At 43.5% G+C, this 18,095-nt stretch overlaps 3 protein-coding genes across 4 annotated transcripts; all 3 read right to left on the bottom strand.

Annotated features, from left to right (window-relative positions):
• Positions 1 to 69: 69 nt before the first annotated feature.
• Positions 70 to 374, bottom strand: LOC117653666 (cytochrome P450 4V2-like). Its single transcript, XM_034399471.1, has 2 exons — positions 360 to 374; positions 70 to 318 (listed from the first exon to the last, which is right to left on the bottom strand). Exons 1-2 carry the CDS (start codon positions 372 to 374, stop codon positions 70 to 72), a joined length of 264 nt encoding a protein of 87 aa, XP_034255362.1.
• Positions 375 to 684: 310 nt separating this feature from the next.
• Positions 685 to 1,488, bottom strand: LOC117653665 (probable cytochrome P450 4s3). The gene is made up of 3 exons (XM_034399470.1): positions 1,467 to 1,488; positions 1,010 to 1,126; positions 685 to 827 (listed from the first exon to the last, which is right to left on the bottom strand). The coding sequence occupies exons 1-3, from the start codon at positions 1,486 to 1,488 to the stop codon at positions 685 to 687; spliced, it is 282 nt and encodes a 93-aa protein (XP_034255361.1).
• Positions 1,489 to 6,303: 4,815 nt separating this feature from the next.
• LOC117653677 (cytochrome P450 4C1-like) lies at positions 6,304 to 17,663 on the bottom strand. Of its 2 annotated transcripts, none has more exons than XM_034399499.1 (8): positions 17,636 to 17,663; positions 10,271 to 10,433; positions 9,865 to 9,974; positions 9,677 to 9,767; positions 9,422 to 9,604; positions 8,974 to 9,043; positions 7,681 to 7,807; positions 6,304 to 6,382 (listed from the first exon to the last, which is right to left on the bottom strand). In XM_034399499.1, the coding sequence occupies exons 2-8, from the start codon at positions 10,431 to 10,433 to the stop codon at positions 6,359 to 6,361; spliced, it is 768 nt and encodes a 255-aa protein (XP_034255390.1). In that variant the 5' UTR covers positions 17,636 to 17,663; the 3' UTR covers positions 6,304 to 6,358. The 2 variants fall into 2 exon arrangements, with proteins under 2 accessions (XP_034255390.1, XP_034255391.1); XM_034399500.1 differs by lacking the exon at positions 17,636 to 17,663 and adding an exon at positions 17,464 to 17,523.
• Between the last annotated feature and the right edge of the window lie 432 nt (positions 17,664 to 18,095).

Raw genomic sequence — 18,095 nt, 5'->3', positions numbered from 1 at the left:
AGTCTTCATGCCAGGTTGGTTCCAAAGTGGGTACGGTGTACTTCTATCTGAAGCTTGCTATGTACACACTTAAATACCTGTGATTGGAAGCTCCTCATTTATTCTCCGGGCGAACAGAGGCACGCTGGGGTAGAGGCGCAGGCTCTCCTTGATGACCCTTTCGGTGTACTTCAACTGGGCGAGGTCCTGCGATGTCACTGCGCCATCGGAGGCACCGAAGACCTCGGCCACCTCCTCGGCCAGGCGGTCTTGGACTTCCGGATTGGCGGCAAGGTTGTAGAAGAAAAAGGACATGGCCGCCGCCGTGGTGTCGTCCCCCTAGAAATTACAAACCGTGAAATACAATTTCGTGGTAAAACGGCAATGTCGGGCATTGTGCAAAAGCATAGGACATTGTATAAAATGTGTGCTTGTATGCACTCCACAGTTATTAGCACTGTGCCTGCTCAACTTGAGAACAACGTGCCTGACCGAGACGGGTCCTAGGCACATATTTAGAAACTGTGTGCCTCCGTGCTTTCTATTTAGAACAGTTTATGCCTGTGGGCACACTTTTTGAAAAGTGGCCCCCCGTGTACACGTTGTGTTTGCAGAGCAGGTTGTCATATTTGTTTCATTTTTCAGCAAGATATGGAAAATTGCGCCCCCGGGATGACAGTGGCGCCCTCTCTAACGAGTATTAACCTAATCGAGACCCATGGAAATGTTTCTCCCCCCGAACATGAAGGTGTCCACCTCCTCCTGGATGTCGGAGTCGCTCAGGGCGGCGCCCGCTGAGTCGCTGGCCTCCAAGAGAAGGTCTAGGAAGGCCTCCCGCTTCTTAAGTCCTGGAAAGGAGAGACACTCATCTCAACCCGTTCTCTCGGACTCTAATGTCGGCCTCGTTGTGTTTGGCTACAAGGCAAAATAGTGTCAAGGTCTCCCAGGCAAACACTAGATTTAAAGAAGTGTTTGCCCGGGGAAAACAGGACACCGTTGTTGCATGTTGCAGTGTCCGATCAATACACACCCAAGTCTTTGTCTGAGATGGACACACTGCCCTTGCGTCGCTCTTGACTTTCCTGGCGTCTGCTTTCGATGCCCGGGCAAGAAAAGTTCACTTTAGCCCTTAAATGTCTGACCCTTTCTTACTGGCAAGATTTGGTCTTGGATTTTAAACATCATTAGCAAGTCGTGTGTAACCCCCAAAAAATTATTGTTATAGCTTCAAATAAGGGCTCTAAGTTGGGTTTGTACACTGTTAAAAAAATTCTACAAATTCAGACTAAATAGTCAAAAGCAGATTTTTACAATGTTGGTCTGAATATTCAGAGTAAGAATTGCTCTGAAAGATAAGACTTTGAAATCTGAAAATCATAACTCAGTCAGTCTGATAATTTAGAAAAGAGAATAGCTGAAATTCAGACAGCAATTTTTTTTATCGTAAGTGCTTCTTTAACACTAGAACCGCTGACTTTTTCGTATACCTAGAACCGCGGAAGGGGTCATTTTGACCCCCATTTTTTCTGCCCGTATTTTTTTATTTTGCTCATGTTATGGGCCCTTAAGGCCAGGGACAGGTGAAAAAATTGATCTCAGAAACTGCTGGTCCAAAACTTCTTAATTTCTGTCAAAATCTTACTCCTAATAAAAAAACTATTTCCCCCAAAAATCCCATCCCATAATATCAAGCGGTTCCTGAGATACAGGCTTTTTAAAATTTTGTAAGTGTTTGTTAGAAAATTCCTGTGCGTTTCCCTTTTTGGTTTATTGACCTGACCGACATATTTTTTTGTTCGTCTAAGTCCAAAGAACAAACGCAAGTGAAAAATTTTAGTTTCCGGCACTGATAGCAAATCCCAAAACTTTCAACTTCGACATTTTTAAAAAACCAAAGATTTCCCTTTTTTTTGAAAAAACCAATATCCAAAACACCCAAAAACCTACTTCGGGGTGGAATATAAAAAAACTGTCACTTGCGTTTCCTCGCAATAACCTACTGAGTCAGTGGAAAAAAAATCATTGACGACACTTCAAACTGTATGCGCACAGGGCCATTCAAATGTTGAAAAAAGACTTCGGAGAAAAAGGGGGTTTAAAGTTTGGTGACAGATTTTTATGGATTTCAGCCAAAAAAATCTTCTTGCGCATACTATTTTGTCGTGAAAGGTTGACCTGGATATTTTTCACTTCTTCGATTCATTTTTTAAAGATACCAGCATGCACAACTGAAAATGTCCATTACATTATCATTGGCAAGCTTCTTAAGCATGCATTTCACTTAAATTGATCAACAATGTACAAAATAGACAAGTTTTAGCGACTTCTTAGATAAAAAAGCATGTGATTACTAATATAATGGAAATTTTGAACTAGGCATGCTGGAATCTTCTTAAAATGAATCGAAGAAGTGCAAAATGTGAAGATGAGCCTTTTACGTCAAAATAGTATGTGCAAGAAGATTTTTTAAGATACGGCTAAATAAAGCCAAAACAGTCCAAACAAGACAATTCGACTGGGTTCAAGACCTGGCATACGCCTTCGAAAATCAAATCGTAGTCTCTTCATGAGCTCATGGTCTCTTTGAAGTATGATTTCATATTCCCAACAAATTATGACAGTGGGGTTCATTTTGAAAATGGCAAGATTTTCACCAGAACCTCCCCTTGATGGCAAAACGGACAATTTTACTAAAATGTCGGAAATGCAGAAGTGTGCTTAAAGATGTATTTTAAGCACTTCCAGGTCCCGGATAGTTGAAGTCCCGACAGATCCTGAAAGAGGAAGGTCCAAAGGACCATTTTCCACCCAGAACTCATTTCATTAAATTTCACCAAACTTCTTCATTTTTCCACCTGTCCCTGGCCTTAACGATGTAAAATGATGTATCTGAGATCAACAATGATATTTTGAATTATATAGGGCCTTAAAAGGCCAAAGGTAGGCAACCCGCATGGCACGAATAACCTGTTTTGCTCCTTTTCTACCATTTTTGGCCCGTCCCTTGTATTTTTTTGTTAAAAAAATGACGGAGGGACGGAGTATGATCCATGCCGCGCGTCCGTCCGTTCGTTCGTCCGTCTGAGGACTTCCCGTGGTCCGATCTTGACCAAATTTGATATGCAGCCTACTTCACTGGTAAAACTGGAGCGTAGTTGTATGCTTCATTCGAGCATACGACTACGCTTGAAGACTTTACGCTTGACGTCAAGCGTAGAGAAGAAATCCTCCCATGCATTTAGATAGGCGGGAGAGGGGCGAAATGGAGAACTACGCTTGAAGCCGAGCGTAGTTCTACTACGCTTGAAGAAAGGCGTAAAAGTACGCTTGAGTTCTACCTGTGTTGGGTGACCCTTAAGAACCGCCCGCTGGCAGCAAATCCGATCCGAGCCCCGGGGGCGCTGCTGCAGGTGCATCATGGTCTACCTTAGGTCGAGGAGGATTTCGGCAACGGATACAGCTAGAAGAGCATGAAGGGAAATTTTTGGAATCGGGGCGACGAGACAAAACCAACGGTGCCAGTTTCAAGCGAATCGGAGAGGTTTGAACCCGGGTTCAAATCCCAGTGGGGTACATTTACTCTACAAATCAAAGAGTGTACATGGTACGCTCTAACTGGAGCATGCCTGCAAGCACGCTCTAGCTAGCGCATGCCTGCCAAGCATGCACTAACTAGTGCATACATGCCATGTACACGCTTCCTAATGCAGAAAACTCCCTATCCCTTATGCAGTAAATGTATGCTTCAGTTAGCGTGTACCTGGCATGTATGCACTAGTTAGTGCATGCTTGGCAGGCATGCGCTAGTTAGAGCGTGCTTGCAGGCATGCTCCAGTTAGAGCGTACCATGTACACTCTTTGATTTGTAGAGTAGAACATTCTTTTTATTTGAAGTTTTTGCATTGTTTTTGATGTGTATGAGGGTGCTGAGCTAATTTTTGCTGATCTGAAAACATCTATTTTGACCCCAGACTCAGGTTCAAGTCCCGTCCGGATTAAAAATAGGCGAAATTAGTACATTCCTCAATGTACGGGACGGGCAAAAGTTGCCGATGTATATCGCAACTTTTCCTGTTATTCAGTGTGGGGATGGGTACAAAGTGACGTAGATTTTTTACCAGATGATACCTTCACACTTTAAACGTATCTAAAACTATTAGACACATAAAGGTGTCACCGTGCTTTTACTGCTGAGTCCAGAAACCAAGCGGTATCCTAACAATAATACAATAATATTAGGGTGGTGGCTGCCGGGCGGGATCGTGAGTGTCGCATGGCAGACAGTCTGCTCGAAACATCGACAATACCTCGCGGGTACAGCGCGAGCGGCACCGGCCAACAATCCCCTGTCCCCGGGTACAGCGCGCACAGAACAGCAACAATGTCTCACGGCTCGGCCGGTGCAAGCCACAGCTCGGCTCGCACCGACATTGGCCAGCTCGCTTAGGTCCATGAATATTATTGGGCTATCTATTTATTTCATACACAGTTATAAAAAAGCCCGAACTACTACCTCGAAGAAAACCAAACGAGTATCATCTGCTTTCATTAACGTTCATTGAATGAGATTTTTTTATTCTACAGATACCTTACGCGGAACACACATATCTTGCATACATTTAGGCGTTTGCTCGGCGGGTCGCCTATGCCGTTGGCCAAGTTAGGTCTCCCAGGGCAGTCCATAGCACTCCCAAATGATTCACCACTAAAATTGACGCTTGTGACGCTTTTTTATTGCCAAAATTCGAACTTCCTGAGTGCAAACAATACAGGGGTCAAAATGACCCCTGCCGCGGTTCTAGGTATATTGTTGTCCTACGCCCACAAAAATGGTCCGACAGCGCCGAAATTTCACTCAAATGTTCTTTTCTGGTATTTATAAAAAGTCAAAAAGCCCCAAATCCGAGAAGAAAAAAATAAGTCAGAAAAATTTATGACGAAAATTAAAAGGGGTCAAATTGACCCCCTCGTCGGTCTAAGCATTAGACTTTGCGATGAGAGAATTGCGCCTAGAACTGTACCGAAACTTGGTACCGGCACTGTGACTTGAACCCCAGACCTTCGGGTTACGAGGCAGCCAGCTTATCCATTTTTATGACAAAAAAAAAAACAACTTTAATAATAGTAAGTTCGTGGGGAACAAAACCATTTGAAAACAAATTTAGTTTGTGAAAATTTGTCTGGGCCACGTCAACTGAGAAAATTTGCTTGTATTAATTGTTGACGGAGCAGATAAAAGACCCGGCCAGACGTATAATAAATTGTTTAGACAGTTACACATAAGTATCACACAGGGGCATACACACACGAGGAGAGAGATAGCAAATTTAAAGTAGTTTCATAGCTAATGGGCCTACGGTGAAAGGGCGTATATTTTTATACCAAACTGTTCACGAGAACCTCCGCTACACGTTGGTGTGTTCGAAAAGTATCGTTAATGCATTAGTTTGCAAGATATTTAGAGTTAAAGTTTGGGTATTTTAACATGGGACCTTACGGGAGAGCCGCGGAAGGGCCCCGAAAATTTCATATCTTTCAGTTTGTATACGGTGAAAAGTCTCCAAAAAACTAATCGGCGGGTTCATAATTTCATGAGGAACGCGACGGTGTAAATGAAAGTACTCCTTCATGCACTGTAAAAAATATGTTGTGAATTTACGACGGAATATTTTCCGAAGGGTTTTTGGGAATGTCCAAAAGTGCACTGTAAATGTTTCTTTCCTACAGGAACTTTTGTAAATCAACGTAGGTTCGTCGTTAATTTACGAAGGTTCTTTGTAAATTTACGAAGAATAATCGTATATTTACAAAATCTGTCGTAAATTTACGAAGGGCGTCGTAAATTTACGACGGGCTTCGTTAATCTACGACGGGTCTTCGTAAATCTACGGCGGACCTTCGTAAATAAACGAAGGAAGTGTTGGCAATTTTTTTGCCGAAGGATCCGTCGTTAATTCCAGACGTATAATTACGAAGAATCTCTGTATATTAACGAAGTTTCTTTGTTAATAAACGAAGGTTCCCTGTAAATTTACGAAGGATCTTTGTAGATTTACGAAGGTGCTTCGTAAATTTCCATTGTGATTGGAAAATCAGCAGAGATCTTTCAAAAAAATAACGAAGGTTTTTGTAAATATACGAAGAGCTTCGTAAATTAACGAAGGAACCGTTGGCAATTTTTTTGCCGAAGGATCCGTCGTTTATTCCGGATATTAATTTTTACAGTGTGTGCTTTTCAGAGACATATTTGTATTTAAAGAGCCAAAAGCGGGTCCGATCGGCGGCAATGGCGCCGGGTCCTTCCGGTCGGCGCCGCAGCGCTAGTGGCGCGCGCACTCAAACCACTCGGACGGAATGCAAGCTGCTATGTAATTATTTCTCAGCAATAACTTGACCAAGAGTCCTGGAACGTAAGAACGGATATTATATGGGGTTATTCCTAAAAGAGCAAGAGAAATTTGTGCTTCGGAAAGTCCATTAAATACGAAAGAGCGGGGCTACCTGGGACCGAGTAGCATTGCCAACCTGACGGCCCCAACTCGCAGTCTCTTCTGAAGACACAATATCTGCACAAACAATCTGTTTTTGTACGTCAATTTTTATTTTCGCGATCTAAAATGTCTTGATAATTTGAGGGAATGATTTTGGTCGTCGTTAGACTGTCATAATATTTTTTACTAGCTCCGCCATTTTCGTGTTTGGAGGTTCTCGTCAGGACAAAACCTAGTCAAGTGCAGAACTTTTTCGCCTATAGATAATTGCTATTTAATACATAATACAAATCAAAAAATTCTAAAAATGTTTTAAAGCCCAAATAAAGTGGCTTTAGCACCAAAGTGCTTTTTTAAAAATAATTGCTGATTATTTTCAGTCGGTTTGTCAGTGGTAACAGTTGTGCACTTGACTAGACCCTTTAGCTATGAAACTACTGTAAGAAGGAACCCAAATCAAGAATCAGATCGGAACTAACTCAAGAGGGGTGACAATGAGAGGTTTGCAGCCTACATACTATCAAGATACCGGGAATCACTCAAGGTGCGCAAATTTATTACCTTCCTAAGGAGCTGTGGCACAATTAATTTCACTTTTAACACTGCGATCTATGAACAGGAAAATGAGGTGCTTCTTAAACGGTATTGGAAAAAATTAATATTTTACCCTCGATGCTCAATGAAGCAAAAGAGGATAAGACAAAGACGACGCTCCTAATAGAAAAATCCTAACTGTCAGTGCACTGTTATTTGACTTGCGATACAGACCGCACTTTCTGCGCAATACAAATTTCACAGCACTTTTCTGTGATGATCATTGCTAAAAGGTGTGATGAGCTACAGTATCGCAGAATTTTGTAATGATCATTGCAAAAAACTGCAATGATAACAGATTTTGTGTTGTCATCATCACAGTTTTTTGCAATAATTTCGATCCTCATTGCAGAAAGTTGCGATGATCATTGCAGAATTTTGTGCGATACAGAAGTCATTGCATCTCAGGAGCAATGATTCGTGGGAATCACATTTCGGATATCATCGCACGTTTTTGTGTTGAAAGTATCGCAACTTAGATAACAGTGTGCAGGTCCAAGACAATCCTAACCATCAGTGCCATGGATAAAAGTGGATGCTCATGTGAATGGCCACGATGGTTCCAAGCTCCACCAGCAGATCCGCCATTTGCTTTACCCAAGGCATAAGTACTCACCTCTCGAGAATATTTGTGCAGAACTTTAAGAGCGGCGTTTAAGGTCTTGCTTCCCTCCGTTCTGTTATACAACCAGTCGTTGCCAAGCCATGGCTGCATGGTTCGCATGTGCACTGAGAGGAGTGCACTGCAAAACAGAAATATCGAATAAAACTGAAAATAAAACTTAGTTGTTTGGTAATGGTTTTTGTGAACATGATTGACTGGCTAAACTTTTATTACATTGATAGGGAGACGAAAGATTGTTAAGAAACTGCAAAATTTTGTTCCTATTTTTTATGAAGTTGACCAATTTTGAGAAGTACTTCGATGGATTCCAGTAATTTTTAAAATTTGGGGGAATAGTGATGTACAGAGTTGGCTGCAGTTGTTCCCCTTGATTCAAGCTAAATAGTGTGAGACTGACCCAGACCCGAGGGGTGAATCACTCGGCGTTCTGGTGTACACATGAGTACATGAGTACGGGTGAGTACACCTTGCTTTGCTCATAAATTTCACAATTTTAAAAGTTTTAAGGCATTATTTAGCGTTTTTAACGGCAGTCAACGTTAAATCAGTCGAAAAACTAGAGAATTTCACCTTTTTAAATCTTGTGAGTACACTGAGTACGGGCAAATTTGTACACATGAGTACACTAGTAATTCACCCCTCGCCCAGACCCAGACTTGGATTTGGAGAGTGCACTCACTCTCTCAGCCTTTTACTGACTTTTTCTCATTAGCTTACGCATTTCTGTAAGCAACCATAATACTTAGTATTTTTTGTCAGTATTACTTAGCAATTGCTAATTACTGAACTGATATTACCGTTTTCTTAGTAAATTACAAAGAAATTTTAAAGTATTTAACAACCTAATACTAAGTATTATGGTTGCTTTCAGAAATACGTCTGCTAACGAGAAATAGTGAACGGCTGAGAGTGCTGGTAGCCAACGAATGTGACGTCATATTCGTTCGAATGTGAATTTCGTCACGTTCGATTGAACATGATGTCACATTCGTTTGAATGTTGATCCACATTCAAACGAATGTGACACCCTACTTTAACGGCCGAGTCACGTTCAAAAGAGTGTGACATCATATCTAAACGAACGTGACAAAATTTACACTCCAACGAATATGACGTCACATTCGTTGGCTACCAGTGTGGAACTGACTTATGCTGACTTGTGCAACTACTGACAAAATGAGCAAAACGTCAACGTGCTGTGCTAAGAGTTGGTCAGGCACGAACGGTACTCGTGGGTTTCAAAGACTCAGCGCGTTCACTGGCACGAATACGGCATGAACTTACTCGCTGACGGCAGAAACGTACGGCGACTTGGAGTCCTGTTGTGCGTTCACTTTAGTCCCCATGGCAGTTTCTGGAAAAATAAATCATGAAAACATCATCGGTATCACCAATAACTGCAAAACGGCGAAACTTCTTACTGTTACAGAGGCATGATTACACTGTTATTCAACAAATGCGATGTCAATGCCTTAATGTGAATAATGCTGTTACGTTTAAGTATGATGCCACAATCGTTTGCAGGTTGATCCACGTTCAAACGAATTTGACACACTCATTAGACGACCGTGTCACGTTCCAACGATTGGGACATCGTATGTAGAAGAATGTGACAAGATTCACATTACAACGAATATGACTTCACTTCACATTCTTTGAACAACATGGTACCAAGGTACATACAACCACAACCACTTCTACTGAAAAAAAAAAAAAGACTTGCGCTGCTCACCACATATGATGTCAAGCGTGCATAGGGTGATGAAATCGTGGATGTTGATTGTCTTGCCATTCGTAGATAACAGTTTCTCGACCAGAATATTGCCGTTACTGTCGAACACTTGCACGAATTGATCCAAAATACGGAAGTGGAAAGTTGGTGTTATTAATTTTCTTCTCATGTGCCACTTTTGACCTGGAATGCACCGTCAATGATGTTTTACTTGGTAGCTTTTTGATGCTTCAATCGTGTCTTCATTGAGCGTACCTTTGCTGGTGAGAAGTCCTTCTCCAAGCCAGGGATGCAAATGACGGTACACGTTCGACTTTTCAATGTGCTTAGAGCCACTCAGAAGAATCTGCGGCATAACAAAGATGAAAAATGCATTTAAAAACCAATTGCTGTCACCGCATTTGCAACTAGAGGCTGAGCTAGAGCCACATATTTTCCAGTACCTCAACATCCTCCGGGTTGTTGAGCACAACAACGGCATGCCCAAGTCCGAGCCAGAGGCGGTATATGCTGCCGTATTTCCTCGTCCAATTGCTGATCGCCTCTGTCTGATCTGCAGTGGAGTCAGGACAACGCTGTTAAAAGGACTTAACTCACACTGGAATACCACGATGCCAAAATGTTGCACTGAACGATCACTCTAAATTTATTACGTTGTAAGGCATATTACGGTGAATATTTCCTCCACAATACAAACGACATTCGTCAAAATATCTTAAAGGTACAGTGAATCCTCAAAGGTATGTTGTAAAGCCAGCTGCAACTCCGTAATATAGGGAATTTTTACTGCAACATAGAATATTTTCACTGTGCGAATTTTATAGTTTTGACTTTTCCTGACGGACTTACCGGTTTTGAACGTCCATAAGATCTCCCAGGAGTTGCCTATAATCGGCAAAGCTGGAGGGCCAGGGATCAGGTCCACGGACTGCACCCACTTTCGTCTTCGATTGTAAAAATGTGTGGCGATCGCCAGCGCCGCTAAAACCAACAATGCAGTAACTAGCTCCATCTGCAAAGCAAAGGTGAGGCGCATGTGAAATTTTGTATCAAAACTGACCGAAGTATCATCAAAAGCACTCTACGCCGACTTAAATTTAAGGAAATAAGTGTCAGAAAATGGGTTCATTTTGCTGGGCGGCAGAGGGCGGACGGTCTGGTGGCACAGCAAATTTTAATTTGTGATGAATCTATATGCCCCAGACCAACTTTTCGCAGGCAACATCGGGCAGGCATTGGTCAAGTACCGGGCAACTATGCGCAACTACGGGCAACTGCCGGGCAACTACGGGCAACTGCCGGGCAACTACGGGCAACTGCCGAGCAACTCGGGGCAACTGCCGGGCAACCACCGGGCAACTCCGAGCAACTCCGAGCAACTCCGAGCAACTGCCGGGCAACTATGGGCAACCACCGGGCAACTGCCGGGCAACTGCCGGGCAACTGCCGGGCAACCGTGCGCCCGAGCACAGCTCGCGGGCAACTGAAGGAAGATGTCGGAAAACATCAGTTCAATAGGTCGGTTTTGACACCCCTTTTTAAAGGCGTAGCAAAAACATGCTAAAATCGACCTATTTTATTCTGCAGATCAGCCATTTCGAGTCTAAACCTATGACATATGGGTATCTTGCTTTTCATCTCGTTGAGATGAATCCATTTCCGACATCAGTTTTTCATTTCCACATATTTGATTTTATAAACTTAGATAACACATAAACTTAGATTCGAAATTATCAAGGATTTGAGCTTCGAACATGCCAAAGTTTTCGTATACGTACGGGACACACTCTCAGCCTTTTTCTGACTATGACGGGGCCCCAAGACCCGAAGAATGCCTTCGGGCTGGTCAAACGAATCGGAGAGGGGAAGTGTGTGTATGTGTGTGGGGGGGGGGGGGGGAAATTCGCGGAGGCCTGAGGAGTCCGAGGCAGGTAGCGGTCGGGTTCCTGCACGGTTTATGATACTCTTTTCAGATCCCCTTAAACTTCGTAGTCCGGTATTTTTAGCAGATGATACCTTTACTACTTCAAACATACTTAGAACAATACAAGACACTTAAAGGTGTCAGCTAGCTTTTACTCGAGAGCGGGACAGTGAGTGCTTGATGCACGGTCAACAATGTGCGCGAAACATCGATAACTCCTCCCCTCCCCCGGGTACAGCGCCAGCGGCACCGGGCGTAAACAATGGCACCGTCTCCTCAGCTCGGCCCCGCGCGGCAAGGACCAACATCGACACTCACTCCCCAATCATATATGTTCTAACCCTTATTTACAATTTTATATATAATCACAAACATGCGAGCATACTGTCAAAACTATAGCACACACGACAGTACCAGACGAGTATCATCTGCTTCCATGAACGTTTCTTGAATGGAGATTTTTAGTACTATTGACAGAAAAGAGGTGAAAAATCAAATATGTGGAAATGAAAAACTGATGTCGCAAATGGATTCGTCTCAACGAGATGAAAAGCAAGATACCCATATGTCATAGATTTAGACTCGAAATGGCTGATCTGCAGAATAAAATAGGTCGATTTTAGCATGTTTTTGCTACGCCTTTAAAAAGGGGTGTCAAAACCGACCTATTGAACTGATGTTTTCCGACATCTTCCTTCAGTTGCCCGCGAGCTGTGCTCGGGCGCACAGTTGCCCGGCAGTTGCCCGGCAGTTGCCCGGCAGTTGCCCGGTGGTTGCCCATAGTTGCCCGGCAGTTGCTCGGAGTTGCTCGGAGTTGCTCGGAGTTGCCCGGTGGTTGCCTGGCAGTTGCCCCGAGTTGCTCGGCAGTTGCCCGTAGTTGCCCGGCAGTTGCCCGTAGTTGCCCGGCAGTTGCCCGTAGTTGCGCATAGTTGCCCGGTACTTGACCAATGCCTGCCCGATGTTGCCTACGAAAAGTTGGTCTGGGGTGGTTCACTCCGCCCAGAAAACCACTTTAAGTCACTGAAAATTTGTCTTCTGCCGTCTTTTTTATCTCGTTTTTTGTTGGTATGACTTAATGGGATGTGACAGGAAGCTGAATGTCAGTGAATACCGGCCACAAGGACATATCCAATAGACCTGCAGAATCTGAGCCGAATCGGCCGAGCCGTTCAGGAGTAAGTAGTCCGGACATAATATAGACAGACAAAACTTTCCAACCTTACCCGAGTGACAGGCTTCGCTTTTCTTCGCTCACACAAAAATAGGGTAAAGTATACAGTTACCGTCAGTTTAAGAGCATCACTTTCTTTTCAAGGGCCTCTAGGGTAGGTTATGACATTTAGACCCGTGCGACTTGTTCCAGACACCTCACAAGGATCTAGTCAACGAAGTGGCTGATAAAGATTTCACGAAAAACTTTTTGTGTCGCTCTTATTTGACCTGAGAAAATGGTTACCGAAAACACAGTTATCGGCAGCCAAAATACAGTTATCGGCACCCAATATGACAGTTATCGGCACGCCTTGTTTAAAAGGCAAAACATGACCGAAAGTGACGAAAATTTTTAACAGTCGTCACAGGCACTCTATATCACCCCTCGACATGTCACGAACCCCCTCTCTCTTCTGTTATGCCTCTTGGGCTCTTCTTTTTAGACTCACAGACTACTAGCACCATGAGTTGCGAAAACCTTCCAAAGCACCGAGGAGGACATCTCGTAAATCACGTAGATCACTGGGAAAAAGTGATCCGATTTCGTTCAAATTTAGTAGGGGTCCTCCTATGGTCTAAATGAACCAGAATATTCACTCCCCAACGATGCCCGAAACAGCAGAGAAGTTTGAGGCCACCCTGACGATAACTGTGTTTGGGGTGATTTCTTGGGTACAGTTATCGGCACCCCCCGATTGAAGACAAGCAAGAGGAATTTCTGTGCGCCAAGCACAGTTTGCCCTCTTCAATAGATGGGGAGAAGGAACCTGGCAAAGAGAATAGTTTATTCCCGCCCACATTCACGAATTTACACTCTAAAAAAAATTGTGGTAGAAATCCTATAAAAGTATCGGACGCATTTAACCTATTCGGTATAGGATTTTTCCCACACGGGACATGGTAATTTTACCATATGTCGATATGGCAAAAATCCTATACGTGTTGTTGGGTTTCTACTATATTAGGGTGTGGGAAAAATCCTACACCGTGTATGGGAAAAATCCCATACGACTTGTGGGATGTTTTCGTTACGTGAGGTGGTGAAACTCCTATTCAAGCATAGGAGAGCTTATTTACTGGATCATAGAACATCACTCGGGAGAACATGGCATCACCTCTCTCGGGATGGTGTTTCAAAAAATGACGTAGTGAGGACTCCAGTAGAGGTGACCTCCAACTAGAAGGACAGAGCGGTCCTTTCCAAGCTACTCCAATACGAGATGGACCGCTTGGCCATGAAGAAGATCTTGCGTGCACCCAACCTAATGGCCGACCGCAGTCGCCAGCGAGTGGCAACATGGAAATACGTTTTTCTCGACTATAGTGTAATATTTTGTTTAAAACTGGAAGCCAATGGCTAGGGCTGACACTTACTTAGGTAACAAATGATATAGTTGTCGAAAATTATTTACTTTAGTATCATTAATCGGAAATACTTGTTGGTGAACGGGCACGGCGCTCCAAGCGCCACCTAGCGGCAGGTTTGTGAAACCTGGCGCCAGGCGGCTAACAGTGGACCAAACCCTTACCCCAGTCACGTTTTACAAGGTAACTTAACAATAGACGATGTCATAATGCTTTGGAGCGCTACGTTTATTGTCAGTCTCATTATAATGTCACGTAAAATTTCGCGAGGATTTAAAACCATGGCTCATTTATATAGATAGTTCTCAGAGTTGCCGCGATTATCAGAGACGAACCCATTTCAAGTTTTACTGAAGAAGTCGAAATAATCGAAAACCATATGTGATAATGGGGTAGAACAAGATTCAAAATAACTTTAAACCGGTGTTAACGAATCGTCTAGTGCTAATTTCTATCCAACGGTTTGACGCACATGAGCTTCTGTTTACTTTTCTCGGGGCAGTTTTGCCGCCTTAGTCCTTGTGCGTGCAGCCTGTTATCATTGAATATCCGTTTTGTTCCCCTCTCTCCTGAAAAGATTTTTCAGAAATGTTTGGTATTCTTACTAATGCGTTGTAGGAAAAGCACTATACGACGGCCTGAAGTAATAGGATTTCTACTAAAAAGTGTGGCAAAAATCCGATCACGAGTAAAGGAAATCAAATTCCTATACTCGGTTCGGATTTTTACCACACCGCGTTGGCAAAAGAACGAAAAGCATAGGAATTTTCCAAATCACGTATAGGATTGTCGATTCCCATACCGAAGTTGGTACTTTTACCATACGACGGTGTAGTAGAAATGCCATTATTTTTTAGAGTGTAACGAAAGATTGAACCCCTGTTCCTAGCATAGAAGATAAGAACGGGCGGCCGAAGCGGCTTCATTCTGCACTTGACAACAAACGTGGCTCTGTTGGCTGACATGCTCAGTCAAACGCGATGCTGTCTCGGTCCTGCATGCTCAAAAGGTGTCTCTAGCGACCTGCATTGGCCGCATCACTAACGGACGCGTACTTGCAGAGCAGGACCCAATTATTTGCCGAGATGACGATAACTGTACCCCTGCCGATAACTGTATAGTTTACCCTATTTAAAGAGTTGATTTTGAATGTGAGATTTCAAAACACAACAGAATTAGTACATTTTTGAACTGGTCCATCCTTTTAGATAGGACTTATCGATTGGATTTTAGCGTGTACTTGCAAAACATACTCATACAGAGCGTGTGTTGCATGCTGTTAACAAGCGTGTATACTCTACAAATCAAAGAGTGTACATGGTACGCTCTAACTGGAGCATGCCTGCAAGCACGCTCTAACTAGCGCGTGCCTGCCAAGCATGCACTAACTAGTGCATACATGCCATGTACACGCTAACTGAAGGAGACGTTTACTCCATAAGGGATAAGGAGTTTTTTGCATCAGGAAGCGTGGACATGGCATGTATGCACTAGTTAGTGCATGCTTGGCAGGCATGCGCTAGCTAGAGCGTGCTTGCACACTCTTTGATTTGTAGAGTACATACTATGTACACACTTTAGTTTGCAGAGTGTATGCGCCTTTGGCGGTTTACCATGTCTTACGATTAACGTCAAAAAATTTTTTCCACTCCGTCAACTGACCACGCATTTAGTTTTGTTTTAGACTGACGCAACTTTTTGGAGTAGTTATTTGTGGTCCATGTAACTATTATCACACTGTAAAAATTTTTTTTAGTCAAATTCCTATACATGTATATGAAGCTATTTACATATACACGTATAGGAATTTTACCATGCACTCCTATGGTAATTTTCCTATACATCAGTACGGGATTATAACTATTACGTGTATAGGCGTTCTCCCATCCGTTGTATAGGAATTTTCCTAAACATCGGAATGGCGTAACTGCAATGCATGTATGGGATTTCCACCACAATATCCAAATTAGACGGCTGAACCGGATGAACTGTCAGATATTTAATACAACGGCCGAACTTTACGCCGTAATAGATCGTCGAGCATGGATCACTACTGATCCTTCATCACGGTCTTCCAAATTGGCAAAGTTCGACTTTACCAAAAGGACACACAAGGTGAAAGTACTATCACCTCAGTAAAAATGATGTAAGGGCTGAAAGGTCCTCAACTCTCTTACAACGTGATGGGTCCAGCGTTGCCAGAAGCCGAACAGCGCTCGGTGGTACGGGGAGGGGGAAAAGGTGGTACTTCGGGGCTCTTCGGTGGTACGCGAGGGGTGGGGGAAAGGTGGTACATTGGAGCCGTATGGTGGTACGGAGGGGGGGGGGGGGGCAAAAAATTTTCGCTAGGCGTAAACATCGGGAATTTAGAATTTGGCCAAATTGAGAATTCTGAAGAAGTCAGCGGCGGCTCCTCCGGCTGGTGTACAAGCAAGCAAGCCCGTTTTGTTGCCCGCGTCCCTCGGGCGGGGCCCAAAAGTGGCACTGCAATTTCAGTTTCCCGCGCCCGACCTGTCCGACCAGAGCCCCTTTCCTTGGAATAGGTCACGAACGCAGGCAAAGGATTACATGCTCGACTTCTGGGCGGCGACTACCCGGCCCAGGCGCCCGAAAAGTTCCGTTTGCCTGCGTGCGGACCTAATCCGGTGTTTTCCCGGAAAAGGTGGTACGGAATCGCTCGGTGGTGGTACGGTGGTACGGGGCTCGAAATAGTGGTACATGTACCACCAAGGTGGTACGTCTGGCAACACTGGATGGGTCGCGAGCCCCCTGACCTAACCAAATTCCTAGCCGCAGCGTGCACCGAGAAGTAAGTCCGTCGAAACGACACTAGCGCCATCTAGCGGATAATCCGGACAGTGGGCGAACAAGCGGCTTTTGTGAATTGTGTACGTTTTTAACAAATAATCGCACTGATTACGAGTGTTAAGACAAAATACAATAATATGAATCGCTGGTCATGAGGTTGATAGCAAATTCCTTTTTTTCAGTTGGCCATATTCCTATACAGGGCTGCAAAATTCCTATACATGCATAGGAATTACTCAAATTCCGATACATGTACAGGAATATTCCTATACATTTTCAGCCCGAATAACAAAAAACCTATACAAATCGGAATATTCCTATACATGTATCGGAATTTGAGTAATTCCTATACATGTATAGGAATTTTCCTAGACCACTGTATGGTAAAATTCCGAACATTTTTTACAGTGCAGAGAGATATTCCAAGCAACTGGCCGTTTTCTCAAATCGTTTACCCAAACAAAAAGCTAATATTCAAATATCTTTTTTACATTGGCGTATAGGGTTCTAGGTAACCCAAGATCATTCCGTGAAAAAAACTTTGTGGCTGTTTTTTTAAATTCACACTTTTTTTCATAAAAACCGCCCCGCCTTCTATGGGTGAATTGGTGGATAGATTGGAATGAAATTTGGTGTGGATTAGTTTACCACTTATTCCATTAACACCCTTGAATTTTGCCCACCTCAGCAGACAATTGGTATACAATTTTCCATTTTCACCCACAGACCTCACCTTAATTCAAAACGATTTTCAGTATCACAACGGCCTTCTGCTCACTGAGCCAAAAAAGAAAACAACTCCACAGTCTTCACGCTTACGTCAACACTGACAACACTTATTACTTCGCGCACATGTGAGTATCAGTCATCAAAAAGCGAAACAAAAAAAAAACACTTAAAATTACCGCGTTGTTTTCGGGCCCGCAGGCAATGCTCACCAACAATTGCAGCCCAGCAACAGCAGCTGCCGCTTTTATACAGTTCCAAGAAGCAGAAGGGGAAAAAAGCCAGTGTCTTATCGATGGCCAGGGGATCGCAGTGGCCATACGCTGATAGTCCGAAAGTCCGACACGGACTGCACTCTCATTCTAGGAAAAAGATACTACTTTCCGCGAAAGGTGTCTCATTCGCTTCAAGAGGCATCGGCTACGTTCAGGTGTATTTCATTCAAACGCATAGCTTAAATCGCTTAAATTTTGTCAGAATGTCGGAACAAGCAGAAACATGCAAAAAAATGAAACGAACGTGCACAACGTGCCACTACCCGCTTTAAAAACCTAGGGCCCTAACTGCAATTCCTTTAAAGGTGCTTGCCACTTCAGTTGCCCTTAGTTTTGAATGCCAAAATTTCGTGTCCTAGGCCAC

This window comes from Thrips palmi, unplaced genomic scaffold, assembly GCF_012932325.1.
Source record: "Thrips palmi isolate BJ-2018 unplaced genomic scaffold, TpBJ-2018v1 HiC_scaffold_8, whole genome shotgun sequence".
Classification (NCBI taxonomy): Eukaryota; Metazoa; Arthropoda; class Insecta; order Thysanoptera; family Thripidae; genus Thrips; species Thrips palmi.
The sequence above is the reverse complement of the archived record's forward strand: the minus strand, read 5'-3'. Positions and strand labels throughout refer to the sequence as shown.

Excerpts from the sequence above, each read along its gene's own strand:
- LOC117653665 (XM_034399470.1), bottom strand. The coding sequence starts at position 1,488 with ATGACCCCTTCCGCGGTTCTAG. Across the intron at positions 1,127-1,466 it reads GACCCCTTCCGCGGTTCTAG|AAAGGGTCAGACATTTAAGG; the intron begins GTATACGAAAAA and ends CTTGCCAGTAAG. Across the intron at positions 828-1,009 it reads CATCTCAGACAAAGACTTGG|GACTTAAGAAGCGGGAGGCC; the intron begins GTGTGTATTGAT and ends TCTCCTTTCCAG.
- LOC117653677 (XM_034399499.1), bottom strand. The coding sequence starts at position 10,433 with ATGGAGCTAGTTACTGCATTGTTGGTTTTAGCGGCGCTGGCGATCGCC. Across the intron at positions 9,975-10,270 it reads CTTATGGACGTTCAAAACCG|ATCAGACAGAGGCGATCAGC; the intron begins GTAAGTCCGTCA and ends ACTCCACTGCAG. Across the intron at positions 9,768-9,864 it reads ACAACCCGGAGGATGTTGAG|ATTCTTCTGAGTGGCTCTAA; the intron begins GTACTGGAAAAT and ends GTTATGCCGCAG.